This window comes from Toxotes jaculatrix, chromosome 12 (assembly GCF_017976425.1).
Source record: "Toxotes jaculatrix isolate fToxJac2 chromosome 12, fToxJac2.pri, whole genome shotgun sequence".
Lineage (NCBI taxonomy): Eukaryota > Metazoa > Chordata > Actinopteri > Toxotidae > Toxotes > Toxotes jaculatrix.
This window is the reverse complement of record NC_054405.1, coordinates 2,731,231-2,742,727: the sequence shown is the minus strand read 5'-3', so window position 1 is coordinate 2,742,727 and position 11,497 is coordinate 2,731,231. Positions and strand designations below refer to the sequence as shown.

General features: G+C 41.4%; 1 protein-coding gene across 2 annotated transcripts; it reads right to left on the bottom strand.

Moving 5' to 3' along the window:
• Positions 1–1,488: 1,488 nt before the first annotated feature.
• On the bottom strand, positions 1,489–7,690 carry LOC121191207 (vasodilator-stimulated phosphoprotein-like). 2 transcript variants are annotated; one of them, XM_041052343.1, is made up of 13 exons: positions 7,470–7,688; positions 6,169–6,340; positions 5,623–5,803; positions 5,307–5,355; positions 4,668–4,992; positions 4,389–4,498; positions 4,248–4,296; positions 4,094–4,136; positions 3,889–3,931; positions 3,617–3,673; positions 2,106–2,172; positions 1,885–1,942; positions 1,489–1,800 (listed from the first exon to the last, which is right to left on the bottom strand). In XM_041052343.1, the coding sequence occupies exons 1-13, from the start codon at positions 7,472–7,474 to the stop codon at positions 1,751–1,753; spliced, it is 1,209 nt and encodes a 402-aa protein (XP_040908277.1). In that variant the 5' UTR covers positions 7,475–7,688; the 3' UTR covers positions 1,489–1,750. The 2 variants fall into 2 exon arrangements, with proteins under 2 accessions (XP_040908277.1, XP_040908278.1); XM_041052344.1 differs by lacking the exon at positions 3,617–3,673 and having other exon boundaries at positions 7,470–7,690.
• Between the last annotated feature and the right edge of the window lie 3,807 nt (positions 7,691–11,497).

The following is an 11,497-nucleotide window of genomic DNA, read 5'->3' as shown; positions in this document are numbered from 1 at the left end:
TGTGGTCATTTGTAGATGTCCGTTGGCGTCGTCCGGTACAATGGAGAAAATTAGTTTGAATGAAAGTTTTTGTTATTTCACAATGCTCCGCGATGAGTATTGATTTCAGTGAATGATCTGTGACTCCAGTTCGTGACAGCTCTGCTTGCATGAGGCCTCTCTCTGTGTGGTGATTGGCACAAGGTGGGATTTACAGTTTCTGCCTCTCCAAACATGCATTTTCCATCCAGGTGCTGACCAACCATCGTCAGCCCATGATTCAGTGCACAGTGGCCCATTCTCAACCTAGTTATTATCACACTGTCCCTCCAGTTCATTCTTGTATTTGACATATTTTTGCTGATATGAAATATAAAACCTGCCTTTGTTTTTCTCCTGTCGTTATGTTTGTCATAATTTTGATATTCCTTGTTATATTAAGCCTATTGACGGCGTCTTATCAGCTTCTTCATCCCCCTGAGCTCCTACAATTTTCCGGGATCCAGAAAACCCAATATTTAACACAATCAAGATTTCTGCTATTAGATCTGATCTGGCACCACTTTCCCACCCTTGAGTGCCAATTAGTGTTGCAGTAGAAAGTGAGGAAGTGAGATGCATTTTGGTCTAACTTCCTTTCCCCACCCAAAAGCACCCACAAGATTGCCTCTGTAGTGAAGACGGACACATGATTTGATAATTGTTTTCCATCAGTCACCGCAGTGATTTTCTTGTGGAGTCTGGTTTGGTTTCTTTGTTTTCTGTTTACAATTTCCTGTTTTATTTTGAAGTTGATTTCTCATTGACTGCCCTGCCCTGGTGTGTTTCACCTGTTCCTAATTACCTCTGCCTCACTTGTGTATTTAAGTCTCCATGTTTTCTTTCATGGTAACCATTTGGCAAACCAGCATTCGTATCTACAGTCTTGTGCCAAATATTGTAAATTCTACTCCAGAAAGTGGCGATGCCCAAACAGAAGGGGGCAGCAGTATGTCATTGTTGGTCTGCTAATGAGCCAAGACAGAAAAGGAAAGAAGCAGTACTGCCAGGTGGGGATGTGACCTACTTCTTGAATCCACCTGCAGTAAGCATTTCCCCGTTAAATGAAACATAGCCAGGCAGCCAAGAAGTGTTAGTGAATAGATCTGTCAAATGTAGACATTAGTAAGTGTTAGCTGGTAGAAAGTTGACAGCAACAAAAAAAAAAAAAAAAAACAGAAGTTAAAATTATGTGTTCATGTACTTGGCCAATAAAGCTGATGCTGATTGAGTAACATGTTTGTCATTTCATGCACTGCCAGCATTTCAAGCCCTCGTCTGTAACTACAACATATCTATAATGATAAGTTGATTAGTATGATAGCAAGTTGTTTTTGGTCTTCTTGGTATCTGACTACAGCTGAAAACATCACCATTTTTCAATATTGGGGATCAAGAAATCAGAAATTTGAGACATTCCTGTCAAAAATGTTGGTGGATGTTTTGTGTAGAAGAATGAAGGGACAGACATATTGTTATCAGAAATTTAATCTTAAAATTCAATATCTGTATCAGCCTCAACAATCCAGCATCAGTCGGGCTTTCAGCGGTACCATTGGAAAATATGCAGAAGATACACTGATAAATAGAGATGAACATACTGGGATTGCATATTTTTACTAGGTAAAAATAACATTTCATTTCTGTCTGGTGAAAATATGAAATTGCCTGAGCACTGGATGACAAAACCCTCACATCCATTCATTATTCTCCTGATCCATTCTTCAGTCTTTCAGGAGTCTCCACCTCCGAGTTGTGCACTGTGTAGCTCCTTGGTCAGTGCTGGAAGAGAAAAGCAGGTAATTTACAGGTATAATACCAAATCAGTCTCCAGATATTAATACGGTTCCGCAAGTAAGACCTCACCTGTGATAATCTCCTCCTTCACTTTGTGAAGTTCTTTTTTCACTTCTTCAAGAATTTCCTACAAACACATAGATACATGCAAGACAGTTAGACATCATTTCCTCTGCCACACAGGAAATGATGACAGTGGTTTTAAAAAAAAGCTATAACACATAACTTTACTGTTATTAAGGGAGCTGCGGGGTATTGTTTTACTTTCATATACAAATAGAGGAACCAACCTGTTTGATTTGTTCCATATCACTTTCACTTCCTGCTTGTTCCGAGTTCTTTTTCACCAACTTCATCCTAAGATAGAAAGATCCACATTTACCCCTTTAGCCAAAACAGACTCAGTGAGAACAGAGCGGAGCCTTTTCCAAGACGGAGCTGGCCAGGAAGAAGCAGCAGCGTGCTTTGTTTTAGATGGATGCAAAGTGTACGATAAAAGGTAATCACAGAAAATCTTGAGTGAGAGAAAGAGGGTAAACAGAGCAGTCAAAAATAGTAAATGTAATGAGTGCTTAGAATGGAAAACCTGGTGTTGTCCCAACAACTGCTTGTGTTTCAGTAAGAGTAACCACTTCCTCAAGTCTTTGCAAAGTCATCTGAGCAAAGTTCCTGTGGTGATTAGAATTTAACTGCCTCCAAAATGTCCACTTCTGCTTACATGGACTGGAGTTGATGGTAACATATTAATTGGGTTGACCAATGCTAATATTCCTTATTGTTCTCATAGTCAGATGTCATGAGCAAAAAAAAAAAACACCCACTTTATGTTCATGCCATGAAGAAAGAGGTCTGATGAATTTGAATTGCAGGGCACTGTTGAAGAAGGTCACCTAAAGCAGCACAGAAACCAACTTTCACTCTCTCTTACTGTAATTATAGGCTCAGAGAGAAGCCGCCAAATGTCAAGTGCTTTATTTGCAGTATTGAGTCATTTGCAAGCAGCGCACCATTGATGAAAGTCATACTGTGGGCAGAGGACAAAGCAGAGCACACTGAGAAAGTCACACCTCAGGACAGGAGGGAACCCACAGTGGCTGCAAAATGAATACAGACCCCATCACTCACTTTCCGCACACTTTTTGTGTTGTGTGTTTAATTTTAATTGGAGCAAAGCAATAGAATTGTGGTCAGGCGTAGACCAGGGGAAGGGTATAAAACCATTTCTAAAGCTTCAAGTGTTCCCAGGAGCACAGTGGCTTCAAATGACTGTGAAATCTTTCTAAATTTACTGAGCAAGAAGGGTCTTGGTCAACGAGGTGAATGAGAACCCAGTTGCTCTAACAGAGCCTGAGAAGGCCTCTGCAGAGATGGGAGGATGACCGTCTCATCGGCATCTAAAAGGTACTTGACAGCTCACTTGAACTTTGCCAAAAGGCATTTAAAGGACCCTGAGAGCAGGAGGAAAAGATTCTGTGGTCTGATGAGACAAAAAGTGAATTCCTTGGGCTAGGGACGGAGTGGGAATAAAAATTGGCCTGGGACTCTTGGCTCACTGTAGAGACTGTAGAACAATACAGGCAATAGAACCACACAAATTGTGGTGATGTTATGGTAATTACAGATTCTATCAGAGTGAGAGCTTAGAGTTCAGACTGGGCAGTCCAGCAGTATATACAGCCACAGACTGTATATACTACTACTGTTTACAATTAAATCTACAACACAATAAAGTGAAGGGGTCTGAAAACTATCTGAAGCCATTGTAGGGAACAGTGGGAGGACAGCAGGGGGGGACTGGTACCGAGTGGAGCTGGGACTCGGGGTGGGGTCCTTTTGATTGCTGGTTGCAGATTTGAGCCTGTTGCAAAAACAGACAAAAAACAAAACAAAACAAACAAACAAACAAAAAAAAAAACAAACAAAAACATGCAGATGGTTCAATGTAGCTGCTGATTGGGTTTTTGAATTTGAATGGATGGATCAGGGGAGATTGTTATTTGCCAAATATGGCAGGTGTCAGTGGAATGTAACAATCATGTGGGCCGTTAAAGCTTGATGGATTAGTCTTCTTACCTTGGCATGGTGGCACATTTTTCCTTGGGTTTTTCATTGATTTCTAGTGAAAAATTATTATTTGTATTATTACAGTATCGGCCATAAGAACAAATTAAATGTTTATAAATGTTTTTTTTTTTTTTTTTGATACTGCAGTGAAAACCCATTTATATGGTATTTATATTACAGCCCTGTAGAAGGGGTGAACAGGGAAGTCACTCACCTCCTGGTCCTGAGGATTTCGATACAGGGGAGTCACACTCATCCTGAAGCCATCACAGACAGAGTTATCATCCACTCATATATAGAAAAATCTCAGTGATACAGATTAATGACAGAAAATTCAATAACCATGAGATGAGTGACAGGAGACTCACATTGCAAGGTTCTTCCTTTTTGGCAGCAGGCTTGTCAGCAGCTTTCCTCCTATTTAATACAGTTAAGTTTATACATTCAGAAGCCCCTGATACCAAATCACCATGAAACAAATGTAATGTGTCTCTTGAGTAATAACTTACCTCCTAGCAAGGATGGCACTCATTTCTCCCATTAGACCACCACCTCCTCCTCCTCCTCCTCCACCTCCACCAGATGAGGGTGCTGGTTTGGGGGCTGCTCCTCCGTCATCCTTGATACACACAAAAAAAAAAAACTCCAGTCACTATTTTGTCCATTGGACAGATTGTTCAGTGCTCCATCTTTGAATACTGTCTCACACGGCAGAGCGTGTGGAGTGTGCGTCATGGTAATTGTGTTGGTGGAGTACACAAAGGAGAAAATAAACAAATGCACTTTACCTTGGCTGTCTTACGCAGTTTGGCGCCTGCCAGAGCTGCAGCCAGATCATTTCCCCCTCCACCTCCACCTCCACCTCCTCCTCCTCCTCCTCCTCCTGCAGGGGGCGGGGGTGGTGCGGGTGGGACCATGCCGCCGGGAGGAGGTGGTGGAGGTGCAGGTGGGCAAGATCCAGATGAAGCTGGTGGTGGGCCTGGAGGTGGCGGCGGAGCAGGTGGGGCAGGAGGAGCAGGAGGGGCAGGAGGGGCAGCAGAGGCCGACGCAGCAGCTGCTGCCTGCCTCTCTCTCTCCAGACGCTCCTGCTGCTCCTGCCTTTGAAGCTCTTGTCTGGCCAGAGATCGACAGATTGTTCATCACTTAGATGCTGTTAGAAATGGTTTTGTTTAGCTTTTTCCACAGCTCAGTTAAATCTAACATTTCTGATTAATTGATTCATTATTTAAGTTATTACTGAATCGTCAAAGGTGAGGATTGTCTGTGAATCACTGTGAATTCCTGTTCTATCAGTGGCATTTTTCACTATTTTCTGAAAACTTTTATAAATCACAAGTTAGAAAAAGACCAAGTCAGCAATCAGTGATGAAAAAAAACCCCCAAAACATCAGGTGCAGTCTTAATATAATTTTACAATGAACCGTTACCTTCTCTGTTGTTCCAGCTCCTGTGCAGAGGGTCCATTATGAGCTGGGCCTGAACAAAAACATTATTTTTGTGAATAATCAGCAAGTGTTCCTGCTCTAAATCCACAGTTTTTAAATTAAAAAAAGTTTCTGGGTTGTAGACCAACAAAACTATAGCCTGACATTAATTTTGACAGCATGTATTCATAGTATGTGTTGTATTATGTGTTATCAAGCTGATGTGCCACAGCTACATTTAATGTAAATCATTTTCTGGAATCATATTTGACTTTAATTAGTCACAGCCTGGAGGTAGTGCAGTAGTTAACTAACTTACCTGCACCTGCCGGGGCGTTGACAGTCTTTAAGGCGTACAGCATTGATTCTGCAAAAACAGCAGCTTCCTCTTTACTGCCAAAGTTCAGCCCCCACACCTGTTTGGGATCCCGCCACTGGTGGAAGCTTGGCGTGGCCTGATTATATTTCATCCCTTTGAATATAGGACAGTTGATCACCACCTGCCATGAACAGAAAGCACATATTGAGGATTCCAGACTTTGGTGTCACTGATTGCTTATTATGATCACCGGTACAATGTAATGCAGTTCACTGCAAAAGAGTTCCTATTTCTGAAGCAATTTGCATTACATTAAACTGTAAGATACATACATAAACACATACATACATGTACATATAATACAATATAAAAAGAGGTATGGGCATATATGATTGTACACACAAACACAAAATTTTGTGTGTTTGACCTTCAGATGACCTTCAGCCAAAGAGACTGTACTATATGTGTGTGCAACCAGAACATGAGGATGATTGTCTGTTTGTCTATGTGTGTGTGTGTGTGTGTGTTTCTGAACTTGTCTTGTACCTGCTGGCCGGCCTGTAGTTTGCGGCCCACCACTCTGAAGATGTTGTTAGCAGGGTTGTGATAGATGTTGACATGACTCAGGGAAGGACTTTCCGATCCAGCCGGCACCCAGCGCTTATTGGAGTCATCGTACAGCATGACTGAAGCTGTCACCTGGCAGATACTGGACTCACTGTTGAAGGGACAGATGATGTATGCATATTTGTATATATGTATAGATAGAGATATTTAAAGGTAAAGACACGCAAAGTAAAATTACAAACACAATGCATTTAAAATTCGACATAATTAAAAGTAAGGATTATCAGTAAAGTGTAATTAAAGCATCAAAAGTAAAAGTACTCAGTATGCTGAGAGAGGCCTCTGTCAGTGGTAAATTGTGACTGCAGCAACAGCAGCAGTATAATCTGTGACAGTCGATCATATCTTGATCATGTTTTGTTTGTAAAAGCTGAATCTACAAAGTAACTATAGCTGTCAGACAAATGTAGAGGTAAAAAGAAGAATAAAGTTTCAAATGATGAAAATACTCAAGCGAAGCACAAATTCCCCATAAATACTCTTAAGTATAGAACTTTAGTAAATTTACTTAGCAACATTCAGTCACTGTAAAAATAACTAGACAAAGATGTATTCATATTTTTGTGGATCCTTTCATTAAAACTGACTCTGGGTTTGCATGTACACATTTGGCCTTTGCGAGACTTGTATTCAAACTGTAATATTTCTTTTTAAGGTAAAAGTAAGGGCCGAGAAAACAGAAGTGCGTTTGCAGCAGAGCCGCCGATGGTTATTTCTCTCTCCTCTGAGGTGCTGTGACACTGACTTATTTTCAGTCTACTTGTTGTTGCAAAGTAAGCTGTGGGAAATCTTAACTTCCTGTCAAAAAGCTTTTCATACTTTGACCACTTCCTGTGCTGAGTACAATGCTGCCTTATATGGACTATATTTATTAATCTGTCATTGAAATATACTTACTTTCACAACTGTGCACCCTCAAAATCTTTTTCAGGCTTTAATAAAATGCTCTCTCCACAGGAGCAACGGCTCATCCAGATTTTTATTGTTAGGTATTGACAGTGGTTAAAAACAACACCTGCTACGAGAGCCAGGCTCCTGCAAGCCGGCAGGAAATGTAGTCAGAGCTAAGGGCTTGTCCAGGCAAAGTGTAAAATTGATAAGAAGCAGTATCATTCTGTGTGGCTCACACGTTAGCCATGTGTGAGCCATACAGAATAATAGGTAGGAAAAAAAAAACAGCTTTGGGTGGATTTTGTTTATCTGTTAGAAACATGACTCACCCCATGTTTCAGCTGCAGTCAGTATCCAAAGTTTCACGTGGTTTTTAACAATCAGCTTCTCCTCAACAACCTAAATCGCTTCCTCGTCCCTCTCACGAGCAGCCCGTCTGCGTTGTCTACTGAAACGACCCCGCTGTCATTCCTGCCTGCACACCTCCATCGCTCTCTCTCATGACACTGTTTGACACCAACCACTTGCACTTCTGCCTTTGTATTCTCATTTCCTAGACAGTTTTTTTTCTCTCTTCCTGTTCTTGTCTCCTTCACTGGGTCGTTTAGATTCTCATTTTCAAACCTCCCCCCCGTCCCCCTGTGATATAGCTCTGATTTCTGTCTGCTTTCTTCTTTCCGTCATATGTCTGTGTCTGCGTGTCTATGTGCCGGTGAATTAAAGACAACAATATACACTACACTTGCACTGGTCGTGAGCCCTCTTCGCATATTAATTTAGACTACTTCAGATAGAGAGCTGCAAGTGTCTCATGCAGAGGTTCAGTGCAACTTTCCCTTGCTGTGTGCAAGACAGGCAGCAGGAAAAGTTGCACTGCACCACTGCTGTTGCAGTGTTACTGTTTTCCATGGCTCAAAGTAAATAGTTATTACTGTTCCTTGTTAATTTCTAGATTAACTGCATTATGCAACAACAGCTGAACATGGACTCAAAACTAGATGAGCAGCATCAGCAGTAGTAGAACTAGATGTAGAAGTAGGAGTAGTAGTAGTAAAAGTAGAAGAAGGTGCAGTAGTGATAGTAGTTTTAGTAGTATATGGTGTACATCTTCTTGTATCTGGGGTTGTAATGTGGCTCACCAAAGCCACATTAAAATGTTCTGAGACATCCTAAAAAGAGGAACCTGCCAAGCTATTAGACTGAAGAGTTCACCTGTGACGATGCTTCTGAACGTAACAAACGTGTTCAGTCATAACGTGAGACACAAGTGGTCAAATGTACTGGAGACAGAGTTTGTGTGACTCTAACTAACAAAGCAAGTGGTGTGTTATCCCCCAGAGTCTGTCTCTGCATCGCCGAGCAGCACTTCACTTCTGCTGTGCTGTGGTGCCAAAGAAAGAAGAACTGCAAACTTCGTTATTTTTTTGCTGCGACGAGACTTTAGGACAATGATCACTCGCGCATATCACTCACAAAACCTTGTGAGTTTTACATAGACTTGGCATCTTGGGCCGGTACATTTCAGAAGATTGTTTTCTTCTGATGCAGGAACTTCACAAAAATGACATTTAGCATGTTATGCCGGCAAATATTACAACAAATGCGTGTTTTGAAAGTGAAATATTTTTTAGAGACATCCTGTAGACTTCATTCAAATATATGAGAAGCATAAGATGGATTTTACGTTGCTTTGTGCAGAACAGACAAGTTTTTGTTCCATTGAACAAAAACCCACCTGTCTATACTCTAAGGTATTTAAAAATACATTCTAACTCTCACATTCAAAATTATCTCTCATAAACTGTCAGAGGTATATATTTGCTGTTGGGTGATAATGTGCTATATTTACTGTGTGTGTGTGAGAGAAAGAGAGAGAGAGAGAGAGAGAGAGAGAGAGAGACTGTCACCTTGTCTGTGACTGCGTCTCTTTAATAGCCATGTTTAGCCACAACTTTGTGTTGTTTCCTCTTACCTCTCACGATGAGTGCAGTTCCTCATTCCCCTTAAAAGTCTTTGAACCTTGCACATAATACTAGATATCAGCTCAACACATTACACAGCATGCAATTCTGCAAATGTGAACTAAGTTATCAAATCTTTCCTGTTTGCTCTGTAAATATGTTTAATATCATCTAGACTTGCAGGCAAGTACAACAAGGGTCCAAGGACAACAACAGTGGTGCAGTGGCATCAAAGTATGAAGAATGTCCCTAGATAAGACTGTGAAGACAGTAAATAAGACAGTGGGAGCATAGTTATTAATAAAGGACTGCTTAATGAAGCTATGACCATTGATTCAGAAAGTGCCCATCCTCTAAGAATCAGAATGAGCTGTGAACACCTGGCCTGTGTCTGAGTTCTGGCCTGAGTAACTGCTGATAATTAGCCCATTATTTATGCAATGTCATTGTTATTGAGACTGTGAGTGAATTGGCAATGTTAATGTTGCAATATAGATGCAATATATTATATTTGTAGCAATGGATTTGCGTGGCATGCTGATGTCTTGGGGAGTTACAGTGGATTCTTGTCCTTCTATGTTAATGTTGTAACATTTTGCTGTGTGTTTCTATTGTACATTGTGTGTTTTTGCATTTCTGCTGTGTGCTTTTATGCTCGCTGCAGCACAAATGATAAATACTTGAGAAGCACTGACCAACACCTTCTCATCTTTCACCATCACCATGTGTTAGTCGTCTGCCGAATCTGCTCTCGTGCTTCGCTGCCGTAGTGTTCTAGCTGTTGTTCGTGTCACCTGGGTTCCTGTTCATGACCTCTAAATATTTCCTGTTTTTTGCCTGACAGCCTGTTTGGTGCTGCTGCTTCCCTCCGTTGATTGCCTGCCTAACGACCGCTGCCTTGTTTTTTTTCGCACAAGCAAACGGCTTTAGACCTTCACCAGCCCTGAGTTTGAGTGGTCCTTTTGAATTCATACAACTTGGTACAAAGTGTCACATCTTGTCTTGACACAGAGGAGACAATCTGCTGAGACTGAGGCTCACTGTTGTCAGGACATTGAACACCAATGTTGTGCACAGTACATCATAGCTGAATAAACCCTCATGGGGTCTTAATTTGATAATGGGTTTAAATTCTAAGTTGTCAAATTAGTCTTAAGCTATTACAAGAGCCCATGCTGTCTGAATAAATAAATTCATGCTAAGACTTTATGACAGTATGCACAGTACAAATCCTCAGCCCTTCAAAATAAAAGGATTGTTTCTTTTTACAGATATAGCTTAACATAAAACTGTCTTCCTGGTGCCTCTTGAAACTTGTCTCTGTAAAACGTCAACAACACTTTTGAAATGTGGCCTTTGGAAGTCTGACCTGCCTGAAGCCCTCAGCATGAATCATTACACAATGCTATAGTGCCCACTAGTGGTGAAAGGGGGGGGGGTGGTATAACTGAAGATACTAAGGTTTGGAAATCACAGACACAATGAAATCAAGCCAAATAACTATGTGGATCAAAGCAAGATCTATTCTATTCTATTGTCAACTGAAAATGTTAATTCTTTGTTGAAAATTACAATTAACCAACTCTCACCCAAAGCCTCAGACAATGTCAATTTTGCATGGACATGAGAAGACCAGCGTTGCAGACTGTCCAGCAGAGGGCAGCAGCTGACAACTATAATGTTTGAAAACTGTTTCAGTGATTTATTTTTCAAAAATGATTTGTTGTTGTGAGACCTAAGGTTTTACTTACGTGTAGTGTACCTCATGCTGTTTGGACATTGTTCTGGTTAGATACAGAGTTCTTTCAAAAATGACACACAGGTCATTTCACGTCTGCCCTGTGAAATGTTTACATTTTATCTATGCACTCATAATTCAGACAGTCAAGAACAGGAGCAGAAATCAGACAGCCATCAGAACGCAAAACGCCCTTTAATGTTCCTCAAGTTGATCTCAGCTGGGGGAAATTAACTAATCTTCTGCATTTTACCCACACCAAGTGAATGAAACACACACACACACACAAAGTATGCCTACCAGGGCACCCGGGGAGCTGGGGTGGACCACAGTTGTGGTCATGGAGGGGGACGCTTCTTCTTCACCACCACCCATATCCATTGTGCTTGGTTGAGGGATCGAACCGGCAACCCTCCGATCTCAGGCCAGTCCAAAATCCAAAGCAGCACTCTTTACTTGCTGCACCACGGCCACCCCCACACGAATGCATCTTTGCGGCTGCATCCACCAACTGTCTCTGCAGGACCTGAGGGGGACACACAGAGTCTGACAGACTGACTGGCCTGATGAAAGACTACAGTTCACCAAAGCAGCTTGGACCCATGGGTGGTTATGGACGCACAAACACACACAGACACTCTCTGCTAGCTAGGTAGTT